The sequence below is a fragment of the Typopeltis vanoorti genome, chromosome 23 (genome assembly GCF_054136105.1).
Source record: "Typopeltis vanoorti isolate ZY-2024b chromosome 23, IOZ_Tvanoo_1.0, whole genome shotgun sequence".
Lineage (NCBI taxonomy): Eukaryota > Metazoa > Arthropoda > Arachnida > Uropygi > Thelyphonidae > Typopeltis > Typopeltis vanoorti.
Window position 1 is genome coordinate 30600026 of NC_143571.1, and position 15168 is coordinate 30615193.

The following is a 15168-nucleotide window of genomic DNA, read 5'->3' on the forward strand; positions in this document are numbered from 1 at the left end:
ATACTGCTTTTCTCTGAATTGGATAAATGTTCATACCGTTTTTGAGTTATCATGAGTGTTCTCTTTGTTCCTTAATTTATGAAAAGCAGTGTAGCTATTAAACTTGTGGCATTTTTATTAGCCCACAGATTAACTGATGTTTTTTTCATTTGTAGTGTGATAATCCAGTCATAATTTGCATAATCTTCCTATCTCAATGTTCTTTGATGTGTATTTCTACTGCATGGCCTGTCTATCTGTCTACCTTATGCCACATTAAAAAACATGAAGTATCGGAAATAACAAAAATGTCACACAGTAAATTTAACAGTTATATTCATAAGTTAAGAAACTTCAGAGATGGTATAATGTCCAAATGCAATAAAAATGCAGTTGGATGAGTTTTCTGCAATGGAATAAAAGCCAAAGGTTCATCAAAACCAACTTTAGCCTGCTTACAGGTACATTGTGCAGCACAAACAACAATAAAGCACATGTGATATATCAGCATGATATCAACTATCAATTTTAACTATGATTCTATTAAAGTTAATTTATTTTTCAAGATTTATTCTCCTTTTTATATGTATTCAATCTGTTAAAAACTATATTCTGATGAAGTATGCATAGTGCCTAAGAAATTAAAATAAGAATAAAAAATATTTTTGATTATATGTGGTCATACCAGAGAAATTTATCTTGAACTCTCCTTTAGCTGGAAAAAAAAAAATTCTCATATTACAATGAATATGAATGAAGGTCTTTCAACTAAAGGATATCATCACTAATGACTGCACTACTGGTATACACACGCAACAGTATGTCACCAATAAACCAGAATGACCATGTTAACAGTGGACTAGCAACATGGTCATTTAAGGTCAGGTTACTACTGCAAAATTTGTTAGTAACAACCAAAAAGAAATCCAGACAGTGAAAGAATCAACATTTTTCTCGAGCAGTGTTTCCCAAAATGTGGAACGCATACCCACAAGGATATAAGGCACTTTTTTTTACTTTTATATTTTTCTTGCCTTATTGTCATTCTATAATAAATTTTTCAATAAATAAAAAGACTTGTGTCAGCTAATAAGAGATTTAATAAGAGATTAAACATAATGTATCACTTGGCATGTATTGACTGGCCTCCATTAGGATCGTATCTGGTTGATGACAAGATTGTGTTCTAACTACGTGAATTGAACTGCTGCATAAAACCTTAATTTCGAATAGTTCAAATCATGTGGGCAGAACCCTCTGCTATATTTCAGAATCATTCATATCATCATTAATAAATGATGAAGTGCAGTCTAATAATAATCACTATTTAATTAATGTTAATCTCTCTCTTTTGTATGTCTTAAATCCTTTAATATGTACCAAGAGTTAAAAATGGTATGTTTGATTATTATAATTTCTCTTAAATTCCCTTTGTCTGGGATGGGGAGTATGCTAGTGTTGCTAAAATTTTAAAATGGGAGTGCTGAAAGTTTGGAAACCAATGCTCTAGAGCAGCGTTTCCCAAACTTTTCTGATGACGGAACACTTCACAAATCCTGAAATTTTCACGGAACACCTTGGTTATTTTGTATGTATTAATTAATAATGATTGTTAATTTAGCTAATTTTTATTATTAATTAATAATTGATTATTAATTATTAATTAATTAAACATCAATTGAACATAAACGTTATTAAATTAATTTGTGCTGATTTTCATTGACATATCCCATTCTGATCACCAAAAATTTATAATATTATAAGTATTTACGAGTGAAAGCAGACTTTTTCTCTTGTGTGCTGGTAGTTTTCCCCTCCTTTTGTACATCCTTTTGTATATCTTTGTAGGCTGGAGGTGGATGAATCATTGTGTCACAAACACCTTCAATAAGAGATTTTTTAACACCAAAATTAAACAAAGTCCCTTGTCTCTTATACATATTAAAATTTAAATCTGCAAGCCTATTACTTTTAAAAAATCACGGCACTATGGTTTCGAAACTTTCACCCTACAATACAAACTTGCAAAGAAAGTATTCAGTAATTAAAATGAAAAACACCTTCAATAAGAGATTTTTTAACACCAAAATTAAACAAAGTCCCTTGTCTCTTATACATATTAAAATTTAAATCTGCAAGCCTATTACTTTTAAAAAATCACGGCACTATGGTTTCGAAACTTTCACCCTACAATACAAACTTGCAAAGAAAGTATTCAGTAATTAAAATGAAAAGCCAAATGGCTAGTTTTCTGGCAACTTAATAGATATTAAAGGGATAAAAATCCTATGTTGTTATATAGCCAGTAAGTGCAACTCAAGATCGAGAACTACAATCTATGAGTTTCAATGCCTTTTTTGAGGTCTCATCAGTGAGTAGGTAGACCTGGAAGATATCAAAGTTTAGTGAAAAGAACTTACATACCTTCACTATACGAATGCCATAAAGGTGTGCTTATATTTTGTAATTAAAATGAAAAGCCAAATGGCTAGTTTTCTGGCAACTTAATAGATATTAAAGGGATAAAAATCCTATGTTGTTATATAGCCAGTAAGTGAAACTCAAGATCGAGAACTACGATCTATGAGTTTAGATGCCGAAAAACTATCGGTGAAGGCAATTCGAAGCAAAGGTGGAGCAAGCTCCCTCACTATTCTTGATATTCTCTCATAATGTAAAACACAGCTCCTAGGAGATGTAATACTGTCATTACATTATGAGGAGAGGCCACTACCCAGACCGGTTTCAACCTTTTTTTGAGGTCTCATCAGTGAGTAGGTAGACCTGGAAGATATCAAAGCTTAGTGAAAAGAACTTACATACCTTCACTATACTATACTGATGAGACTTCAAAAAAGGTTGAAACCGGTCTGGGCAGTGACCTCTCCTCATAATGTAATGACAGTATTACATCTCCTAGGAGCTGTGTTTTACATTTGATTGCCTTTGCCGATAGTTTTTCGGCATTGAAACTCATAGATCGTAGTTCTCGATCTTGAGTTTCACTTACTGGCTATATAACAACATACGATTTGTATCCCTTTAATAAAGTATTCAGTATTACTAGATTTGCAAACTGGATACAGACTACCTTAATCTTCAATTTTAGTGGAAAAATTTTCTTTATCCTTTCTTGCTGATTGGTCACTAACATTTACAACACAGATGTTATTTCTTTCAGTTTTGAGAACAGAAGATATGCCGCCCATGACCAGTCATAAACAGCAATATTCTCTTTCCCGACTGTTGAAAGATTTCAATGTGAGAAAATTAACGATAATTCATGAATACTTCCATGTTTAAAAATATGCCGCTTGGTCAATGGCATTTGCTACACAGATGTCATTTCCTTCAGTTTGGAGAACAGAGGATATGCCAACCATTGTTGTAATCGGCTTGCAGGCAATTTTTATGACCGGTCATAAACAGCAGTATTCCCTTTCCCAAATGTTGAAAGGTTTCAATGTGTGAAAATTAACGATACACAGAAGTTATTAGGCATTCTGGGTCTGAGCTTTTCAACATATTCACAAATATTATTCTCCTCAGAATATTTCCACTATAAAATATTTATTCATGAAAAATGCTTAGAAAACTAAAATGACAATTTCCAGGAGAACTTCTCATGGAACACTAATTCACCTTCCACGGAACACAGTTTGGGAAACCTTGCTCTAGAAGATTACTTGAATCCATACTTTATGCTACTACCATAGAACGTAATTGGAAAACTGTAGCATAGACAAATATTAAGAGCCATGAAACACTAAACAAGTTGTGTCTTCAAGACTGTATATAGATGAAGTAAACTATGTGAAGATGGACCTATATAACTAACTTAACTTTCTATTATATTTACTCTTGAACTTTGGATTTTCCAGAATATTTTCTTAGTGAATTTATCAATAATTTTGTAATTCACTTTTTTTTTTTTTTTGATTCAAGATTGTGTTTGCATTTCTGATGAAAACTGTTTATCAGAAGTGCTTTGATTGTAATGTGATAAACTACCAATTTATTTATTTATTATTCGTATGGAGTTTCCTCCCTTTTTCTCTCCATCCCTATTGGGGCGAGTTGAGCCCCCTCATGGGGGGGGGGGTTAAGTATTTATGGCTGTAGATCCGTGTGTGTTCATGGGGCCAGTTTGCCTGCTTGTGGGATGAAAAACGCCAGATAAACTGGCAGAAAAAACTCTACTGCCCGCACCCAGGACCGGCTAACTTGGTTATGGCTAAGGAATATCCTCAAATTCCTCACGTCTTCGACAGGAATTGAACCTGGGACACTCCTTCCCCAGTCATATGGTTGCGAAGCGTACAGCCACTAGGCTAACCGTGCGGATACCATCAATTATAGGTTTTCTACATCAAACTCATACTATGCACTTGATGCAATGAGAATATTATAATCCTATTGCTAATCAATCTCAAAATTGATATTTACATATGATAATTTTTAATGCTTTTCTATTTCAAGATATTGTTTCTTTCTTTCTTTCTTCTTTTTTTTGGGGGGTGGGAGGAATGGGGGGAGCAGAGGAAAGTAATATTGTGACCAAATATATAAAACAAGTCATTCACTAAATTTTAATTAAAAAGTATGGCAACATTATTAAAAATAAAACTAATATCTAGTAGCATGTTTCAAATGGTTTATTGCAATGTAAAAATAAAAAATATTGAACTATAAAATAATGAAATATTACATTTTTCTTTGTAATTGCACCTGCTTCTCTTTCTTTTCATAATATTCCATAATTTTCAACCTTTGTTCCTGTACCAGTCTACCTTTTTCAATATTGAACTCTTCTTCTGCCTAGAAGAATACATTAATAAAAACAGTAAAAGAAATATTTAAATTTATTAAAAATAATAAGTTTTATATTCCATAAAATATATTCCAAATGCAGATCATGTGTTATTTAAAATGCAACCTAAATTATAATAGTAATTTGCAAGTGCTCAAATAACATCAATATGACATGAGACAAATGAGTTGTTACTTTATAGCTGTCAGGAACTTTATTTCTAACGAAGTGTTATTAATAAGTTAACACAACTGCTTCACAGAAAATGCTCAAAATGTCCATTACCTTCTTGAAGACCAGCAACAGGCATCCAACCCTTTATGAAATGTTTCATGTCACTTTGCATAGCATCTGTGGATTAGTATTGACAATGTTGTGTGTGTGCATAGGCAGTCACATTAATCATACTTTAAGTAGCAATTCCTTTCATTTATTAAAAAAAGCAAAAAAAAATTAACTGGATCAGAAGAATTAGAATTTTCTTCTTGAGGAGAAAAAAAAAAGTCCTATAATTCACCTTTAATGGCATGTTCAGGTTGTGAATCCAAAACTCAATTTCTTTATGCAAAACCCATCAATCTTTAAATGAATGCATAAAATTTTCAGTGTATGGAACTACAACACTGTACTTGGCAGATCTCGCCATTTATATAGTCATTCAAATGGAACCATGCTAGAAAAAGAAGAATTGCCCACATGAACTATTTATGCACAAAATGATACAAATGGAAATATTGAATTTCTGAGGTCTTATCCCATAGCTGCAGTACAAATTGCTCAATACTTGAAGATGAATACTTTGCTGTTTTCATCTTTCAGTCTTGGCTCTGGGAAAGTGCCAGAGGTATGGAAAGAGGCGAAAATAGTTCAGTTACCTAAAGGAGGCTCTAAGACAGAGGTAGCAGATTACAGGCCAATCAATATCCTAAAATGGTGGTTAAGATATTGGAGAAGTTGCTAAGAGAATTCAGGAACGGGGAAGAAAGCACGATATGCTTACTCAGCAATACTGCTGGACTCGGGTAAGGCTTTTGACAGGATACTACATGAAACTCTGTCATAATAAATTTAAGCAGATGAGGGTTGAATATGAAGCTGGTAATATGGATAAGAGAGTGGGCTGATGGATAGACAAATATAATTTATGACATTTGCCCATCAGACATCATGAATTATATCAGGGAAATTGAATCCAGGAGAAGACGGGTGACTAGTGGTGTACTGCAGGACTCAGTACTTGGACCACTGCTATTTAATTTGGACATCAATCGCAGACGAAATGATTTAACAAGAAATATTCAGCTGTTTGCCAATAACATAAAACTGGGAAGAGCAACAGTTAATGAAGATGATTATGCAGGATTACTTAAATAAGATGGCAGCAGTATGAGTAAAGGATTGTTTAGTTGATTAGGAGTTTATTGGCACAAGGACAGCAAAAGTCATATTGCACCAAACCAAAGGTTACAGTACAACTCAAGGTATGAGTAAAGAAAAATGTCTACCAATTTAATGCAGTAGAGGGTAAAGTCATGCACTTTGGAAATCAGAGATTACAGGCTATGTACTACATTTGAAGAACTGGACTACAGGAAATTTGATAAGACCAGGGACTGTGAGCAAAGAGTTAAAGCTTAGATGGCATATTGCAAAGGTGGTCAAAAACAGCTTATCAGATTACTTTGATGTTGAACAATACACTGACAAGCAGGGATAGGGAGGTTATTATTCCTCTTTATAAGGCCTTAGCATGGCCACACCTGGATTATTACACACAGACCTGGTTTCGGTGGTGATGTGGAGATTATTATTATTCAGGCCTCCATGGAGTCAAAAGACTCATCGTGGGAGGTCCTTCCTAAGAAACACAAAGTCTATCAAGACTCATCGAGGAGAGGTTCCCCCCCCCTTAAGAAACACAAAGTCTATCATACCACTCCTTGAACTCATTGACCGTTCTCGCCACTCCATCAGGCAATGCATTCCGTGGTTCAACCATGCAAAGAAACCACTCCTCACCCTCTTGCTCGCAGTTTCTTTTCATAACTTCCAGGGGTGGCCTCTTTTCATCACTCCCTCCCGCTGTTCAACCAAGCGATAGAACTCCCCAGTGTCAACCCTGTAACCACCTCTCAACGGTTTAAAAGTCTCAATCATATCACCTCTCCTTCTTCTATCCAAACTCTGCAGTCCACATTCCCTCAGCTGATCCTCATAACTATCATTGTACAGTCCTGAAACCATCTTTATTATCTGCCTTTATACCCTTTCCACAGTTAATTTAATCCCTTCAAATTCTGGGGACCAAATCTGAGAACAATAGTCCAAGTGTGGTCTGATCAGGGTCTTATACAATGGAATGATGACTGTTTTATCTCTGCTGGTCAGTGTCCTTCTCATTATTGCAGCAATCCTCTGTGTGACCTTCACCACCTTTGCAATATGTCCCCTAAATTTCAGGTTTCTATTAATCATCAACCCCAGATCTCGTCTCCCCTACTTCTTCCAGTATAACTCCTCCCATAGAGTATGCAGTGTCCCATCGATGTTTCCCAAACCTCAAGACCTTACATTTTGCTGCATTAAACCGACACCCCCCCATTCATTTGCCCATCTATCTAGCTTATTCAAATCCTCTTGCAGGGCTGCCGCATCTGCACTATTACTAATAATCCTTCCCAGCTTCGCATCATCTGCAAACAACTAAATATCCCCCCCCCGCCCTGCAATCCACTGGCAATGTCATTGATATAAAGGTTAAACAATATAGGTCCCAGTACTGAGCCCTGTGGGACCACACTTGTAACTCTCTGCTTCCTTGAAACTGCCCCACCATACACAACTCTCTGATACCTATTGGACAGCCAATCCTGAATCCAGTTGACCAATCTGACATCCAGACCCATGTGCTGCAACTTAAATATCAGCTTATCATGTGGCACCCTGTCAAATGCCTTCGCTAAGTCTAAGAAAATGGCAGTATATGCCTTTCCCTCATCTAATGCTCTTGTAACTTTATCATAAAAGGCTAGCATATTGCTGAAACAAGAGCGCCCTTTCACAAATCCATGTTGACTCTCACAGATAACATTACCCTCATCTGCCCAATGCTGTATACAGTTCTTCACTACTTTCTCCAAGATCTTACTAACTACTGATGACACACAAACTGGCCTATAATTAGACACTTCCAGTCTGCTACCGCCCTTATGCAATGGCACTATCTTACCTTCCTTCCATTCCATGGGCACCTTTCCTGCAGCCAGACTTTCATTGAAAAGCCAGGTCAAAGGCACTGTCAGTTCCCTTGCACATTCTCTCAAAACTCTTGGTGAAATACCATCCAGTCCCACAGCTTTACTGACATCCAGAGTACTCAGTATTTGAAACACACTCTCTCCTCCTGTACTCTAAACCTCGAACCTGCCCTATCCCTCTAGCATTAAAACTGAACTCCTCCAGGATGAAATACTCCAATAAAATGTTCATTGAACAATTCTACTATGTCCTCTGCATCAGTCACCCTATTCTCATTTTTATCCCACAATATCATTCTTCCACAGTCATTTCTCCTCCTACTGGCCACATATCTAAAAAATTCCCTAGGATTTTCTTTGGATCTTAGGGCTAATCTCCTCTCATATTCCAGTTTTGTCTTCTTTACCATACTAGTCACTCTTCGGGCCTGTGTCTTATACTCTTCATGCATCTTCTCTTCACCTGTCTCCTTATATCTCTTCCACAGCCTCTTTTTCACATGCAATTCCTGTTTAATATTGTTTGTCATCCACTTTATTCCAAATTGTGTCCTCTTGTTCACTTGTGGTATACAAATTACCATTGCTGCTAACAAATTGTTATAATGGGTCGGCTGCGCCATTGTTATAAAGTGGTGTTTGTTTGGCCTGGCCTTCTATTATTATTACTCTAGTTTGTTATTCACTTTTATTATTACAGTCTCTATTATTACTGTCGCAAATATCAATTCTATCGCGTATGTCTCTATGTTGAATAGACTTGCGTTATTGTTATGCGTTCCACATTAATAATAATAAACTAAGCCTTATATCGCGTTTCTTCTATGATTTTCTTACTTAACTTAATCTTTGTGGGCCACCAGAAAATTACCCGTTCCCTGAATCCTATATATTATCCTTATTACTCAAGCAAATTTATTTTTACTGCACCAGCTTGAGCCTTAAAGTTAGGGATAGACACTACCTTTAGGTTAACTATAGAATCTCAGGTGTTTCTAGCAATATAATTAATTTCCTAGAGACTTAAAATCTCTGGCATAATCTTATTCTTGTTTGCAGTCGTGCCCTTACTTTCACTTGGGATATTTCCGCACACTCACACGTACTCAGGTTCGATTTTTATGGAGGGTCAGAGTCAGTCAACATGATCAGATACAAATGAATTTAAAGAATCAAACATTTATTAAATCCAGTTGATGATACTACACAAATTAAATTGATTATCAAATTCTAAAGTAAAATCATTACCTCTCATTCACTCTCTCAGTCAATCAATTTCAGTATTCTACCTTAAAGTATCAGCAATTCAATGTCTCAATACATAATACACTTACAATTACAATTCAATATTAACACTAAGTTCAGAATATAAGCAAAATTTCAATATCTCAATGACTCAGAACAAGTTACATTTTAAGTTTACAATTCACTTCATATATTAAATTCAGAGTATTAGTAAAACTCGATATTTCATTAACTCAGTATACGTTACACTTAAAATTACAATTCATTTTTCTCATTAAGGCACTTTAACACACTCTTCAAATTCTCTCAGAACAATCATAACAGAATCTTTATCGGGTTGAAAGTTCCAAAAGTTCGTCTCAAGAAAACATAGTCATTTATATTCAGATCTAAACTTTTCACTCTTTACTGAAATACAATCTTAAGTTCCACTCTCTTAAATGTAAGTCAATCTCAAAAAAAGGCTAGAATAAGTGAGAGTACTTATCTAATTTTATCTTCGGTTTCCTGCCATCCTTCGTCCTTTGTTTTCGAATCTGGATTTCTAGATGTCAATGCCACGTGGGTTACACACGCTCATTGGGCTGGACGCTATTTTTCTGCCTAGATTTTTACGTAGTTGGACTTCTTACTACGGCCTGCGATTTTATCTTGCCAACTCTACTACGGTGACATACTGAACTCTGTCGTAAGTCAACCCTCAAATATGAGAGCTGAGCCGCGAAGACTTCTCGAAGCACACGGAGAGAAATTTCAGGAACAAAAAAAAACGGGGGTCATTTCCTTCCGTGTTACGGGTTATATACCTTCTCCAAGAGCGCCACCTTTTCGCATTTGAAATTTCCCATCGTTTCACCCATCGGTCTCCGTTCGGGTGACTACACCGATTTACATATGGAACTTCTTGGTTTGGGGGAACGTATATATCAGCGTGCTTTCTAAGATATAGTGCCCTCAGGTATTTCTCTGATCTTACTGCATTTAGGGTGATCTTTGCCATATGTCGTTGAATAGTTTGCATTCTTTCTTTGCATTATTTTGTTAATAATTTCCCTCTTATTCTGCCCTTTTTTCTGACCTATATTTATGCTAGACACTCAGGTGTAAGGTTCAAAATTCACAAAGTTCACAGTTATTATACAGAAAGTAGTTACAAACAAAAAACACATTTTTTCTGCTAAAAGATACGTATGTAATTTTGATTTTATGTAAATTGTTAGATTCTGAAATGGCGACATCAGAAAATTCTGAAGGCGCCAATTTCAGATCTAACAAAATATTCTATCATAATTTCCCATGCACTAATGATATCCCGGCCTTCCAATTCCTCCCTCCATGAAATTTCCCCAAGTTGATGTCTTAGACTATTATAATCACCTGCCTTATAATTCCACATATGTTCCCATCTCTTTGACTAATGCATGTCTATTCAGATGAAGAAGATCTAGAGATGACTGATTAAGAAGGTAACAGATCTACGGAATACTTTCTATAAGTACAGACTGTAGGCCTGTGGGTTACAGAGTGTAGTTGATAGGCAAAAAAAATAGGATATGATATAAACATATAGGTCATTAAAAGTTTTACAGGATTGAAACAGGAGACTTTTTTCAGTAAACAACAGGAAGTGAAAGAACTCCTCGAAATCATATGAGTGTGAGAACTAGATTTTTTTGTTTGAGGCCAGTGAATGGGTGGAAGAGGTTTCCAGAGACACCTGTAAATAATTCATCAGTGAATGAGTTCAATGAGAAGTATGATAGGTATTATGTGAATAATGGTCAGTACAAGTCCTCACGTCTTACTTCTTGGAGATACCTGAGAAAATAATAAATCTTCATAGTTTTTCTATGGTAGTTTGAATCTCTCTCAAAACTATCTGATGCCAAACATGATTCCTGTTGCACTTCTATATCCTGAAATTTTGTTGCTAAATGGTATGCTATTAAACTATTATGCATTGCTAAATTGCTTCATGATTAACACCAAATTATATCAATTTATATAAACAAATTGATATAATAATGGCAAACACCTGTTGAATTTCTGTTCAGGACATGGACTGGTTATTACTAACACCATGTTCCAACATAAAAATGTGCACAAATTCACATGGAGAGAAGAAGCAAGGAATAAGAAAAGTCTCATTGACTATGTTATTGTTAATAGTGATGTTTTCTCCCTGGTGCAGGACACTAGAGTGTACAGAGGATTTGAAATTGGAAGTGATCACTATTTAGTCTTGAGCAGGATAAAATTGAATTTCATATTGAAAAACATGTAAGAAAGTTTTAAAGCGAATAAAAGTTGAACAGCTCTCAGATGTGAACTGTAGACTAAAATACACAAAGATTATTGAAGAAAAAATGAAAGAGTTTGAGAACAGGAACCAAACCTTGGAGATTCAATGGCAAGCCCTGAAGAATACCCTGATTGATTCAGCCAGAGAGGCATGTGGTGAGGTTGTCTGCAAGGATAGAAAAATCAGAACTCCATGGTGGACACAGGAAGTTAAAGAGGCAGTGAAGGAAAAGAAGAAAGCATATCAAAAGTTCCTGGCAAATAAGTCAGCTTGTGCTCTTAGAGAATACAGAGACAAATGTAAGAAAGCTAAACAGTGTGTAAAACTAGCTAAACAAAAGTGTCATGGAAGTACTTTGGCAAGAATATAGAAAATAAATATCAAAAAGGTGGCAAAATATTCTGGCAGTTGTTGAAGAAGCTTGGAAATGGAGGAAAGAGTGCTGTAAAAGGAGTTAGAGACAATAAAGGTGACATGAAAATGGGAGAAAAAGATATCCTTCAAGTATGGAGTAATTACTTCGAAAAATTGCTAAATGAAACGAGCAGTGATAGCACAGTGATAAAAAACACTCAACAAGCATACAGTCAGCAATACATATCAATACTGGAAGTAGAAAAAGCCATCAAAGGCTTGAAATGTGGAAAGGCAGCAGGAGTAGATGATATTCAACCAGAAATGCTAAAGTATGGTGGTATAAAAGTCTTACAGTGGCGGCACTACATAATTCAGAAGGCCTGGACAGAGGGACAAATTCCCGATGATTGGAGTAGAGCAATCATAGTACCCATATATGAAAATAAAACTGTAAACAGTTGAGAAGAATTGTGGAAAAAAAGCTTGGTGAAGAACAAGCTGGATTCAAACCAAATAGAGGCTGTCAGGATCAGATCTTCACTTTATGACAAATAGTTGAGAAAGCATGGGAATGTAACAAAGATCTGTATTTAAGTTTTGTCGATCTGGAAAAGTCACATGACAAGGTGCCAAGAGAGAAGCTATTCAATACGCTACAGTTATATGGTGTAAATGGGGCATTATATCAAGCATTGTAAGTCATCATCATCAAATTCCTGCCATGTACCCTCAAGGGGTGTACAGGATATGATAGTACTACATGAAAAAATTATATCATTACTAACTTCCTATCTACAATTTTCCTCCAAATCAGTCTGTTACTTGCCAAGACTCCAACATTATCAGATCTTATATTTCTATCGTCTAAGGCACTTTGTACCGTATCAATCCACCTATATCTTAGCCTTCCTCTGGGTCGTTTTGCTGCCAACCTGGCAGAGAACACTTGTTTTGCTAATCTTTCCTCACCCATTCTGTTTAGGTGACCATACCACCTGAGATTAGCTCTGCTAACGCATTCCTGGATGCTGACAATGTCAAAAGTTTATTTTTCACTTGGCTAGAATATAATAAATTTAGTTTAATCCTTTATCCAAGTGTGAGCAAACAAAGTTTGTGCCTGAAAGTATCTTCAGGACTGGGGTAAGGTGGTGCAACACCAGGACGACTCCTTGCAAAGGTGAGGCAAGCTACTAAAACTCCTATCTCAGTATCTACCATAATGCAAAACACATCTCCTTGCAGATATGTCTAATGTTATGCATTAAGGGAAGGGCCACTACCCACACTATTTTCGCCCTTTATTGAGGTCTCTTCAGTGGGAGCCAGGCCCAAGTGGAGTTGTTCCTGGTGTTGCACAACCTTACCCCAGTCATGAAGATACTTTCAGGCGCAAACTTTGTTTGGTCACACTTGGATAAAGGATTAAACTAAATTTATTATGACAATGTCAAGTTCTTTCCTAATATCCTCGTTTTTAATATGATATTGCCATTGATGCCATCTGTTCAAGCCTATAATCTTTCTCAGGACTCTCATATCTGCAGTCTCTAGTCTTTGGTCAAGTGTTTTACTTCTGACCCAGCTCTCAGATCCATAAGTTAAAACTGGTTTGAACACTGTCTTGTATACAGCTAATTTAGTGTTCCGACTAATTTCTCTCTTATTCCATATGAATTTATTCAATTGACTTCCCACCATATCAGCTCTTTGCTGATTCTGTTGTCTATTTCCATATTTAATTTACCATCTTCAGTAAAAATCGTACCTAAGTAGCTGAAATGTTTTATTTCTTCCACAGGTTCTCCATTCTCAACACAGTTTACATTTTCAATGATTCACCCTATTTTCATTTTCTTTGTCTTTTTATTGCTGACCTTTATACTATATCTATTACAACAGTTATTCAATTTAGTCAGAGTTTTATTTAGAGTATAACATCATCCGCATAAAGCAAAGAGCTGACATTAACATCTCCAATTTTGATATCATGTTTAATACCACTTTCCTTCATAATGAGATCCATATAGATAATGAATAACAGAGGGGATAATGTACATCCTTGTCTCACACCAGATTTAACATTAAACCATCTTCCTGTACTTCCTTCAATTCTAACTGCTGACTTACGACTCAAATAAAGACTACGTATTGCTTAATATAATGCCCCATTGACACCATATAACTGCAGCGCATTGAATAGCTTCTCTCTTGGCACCTTATCATATGCCTTTTCCAAATCGACAAAACTTAAATACAGATCTTTGTTATATTCCCATGCTTTCTAGACTATTTGTCGCAAAGTGAAGATCTGATCCTGACAGCCTCTATTTGGCCTGAATCCAGCTTGTTCTTCACCAAGCTTTTCTTCCACAATTCTTCTCAACCATTTCTCAAGTATACTTGCATAGATCTTGCCAGGAATATTCAGTAGGGAAATACCTCTGTAATTCTACATTCAGTTTTATTTCCCTTTTTATATATGGGTACTATGAGAGCCCTGCTCCAATCATCAGGAATTCGTCCCTCTGTCCAGGCTTTCTGAACTATGCAGTACAGCCACTGTAAGACTCTTATACCACCATACTTCAGCATTTCTGGTCGAATATCATCTACTCTAGCTGCCTTTCCACATTTCAAGCCTTTGATGGCTTTTTCTACTTCAAGTATGGATATGTATGTATTCCTGCCTGCATGCCTAGTCAGTGTTTTTTACCACTGTGCTGTCATCACTGCTTGTTTCATTTAGCAGTTTTTCAAAGTAATTACTCCATACTTCAAGGATATCTTTTCTCCAGTTTTCATGTCACCTTTCATCTATAACTCCTTTTACAGCACTCTTTCCTCCACTCCTAAGCTTCTTCAACCTCCAGAATATTTTGCCACCTTCTTGATATTTATTTTCTATGTTCTTGCCAAAGTCCTCCCATGACTTTTGTTTAGCTAGTTTTACACAGTGTTTAGCATTCTTGCATTTGTCTCTATATTCTCTAAGAGCACAAGCTGACTTATTTGACAGGAACTTTTGATATGCTTTCTTCTTTTCCTTCAGTGCCTCTTTAACTTCCTGTGTCCACCAGGGAGTTCTGATTTTTTTATCCTTACAGACAACCTCACCACATGCCTCTCTGGCAGAATCAATCAATGTTTTCTTCAGAGTTTGCCACTGAATCTCCAAGGTTTGATTCCTGTTCTCAAATACTTTCATTTTTTCTTCA

At 35.9% G+C, this 15168-nt stretch overlaps 1 protein-coding gene across 1 annotated transcript in view; it reads right to left on the bottom strand.

Annotated features, from left to right (window-relative positions):
• The window catches only part of Vha26 (V-type proton ATPase subunit Vha26), a 100846-nt gene that overhangs the window by 71263 nt on the left and 14415 nt on the right, over window positions 1–15168 (bottom strand). The window contains exon 3 of the mRNA XM_090412823.1: window positions 4688–4797. Within this exon, the coding sequence (XP_090268949.1) occupies window positions 4688–4797 (110 nt within the window). The remainder of the gene's footprint in view (window positions 1–4687; window positions 4798–15168) is intronic.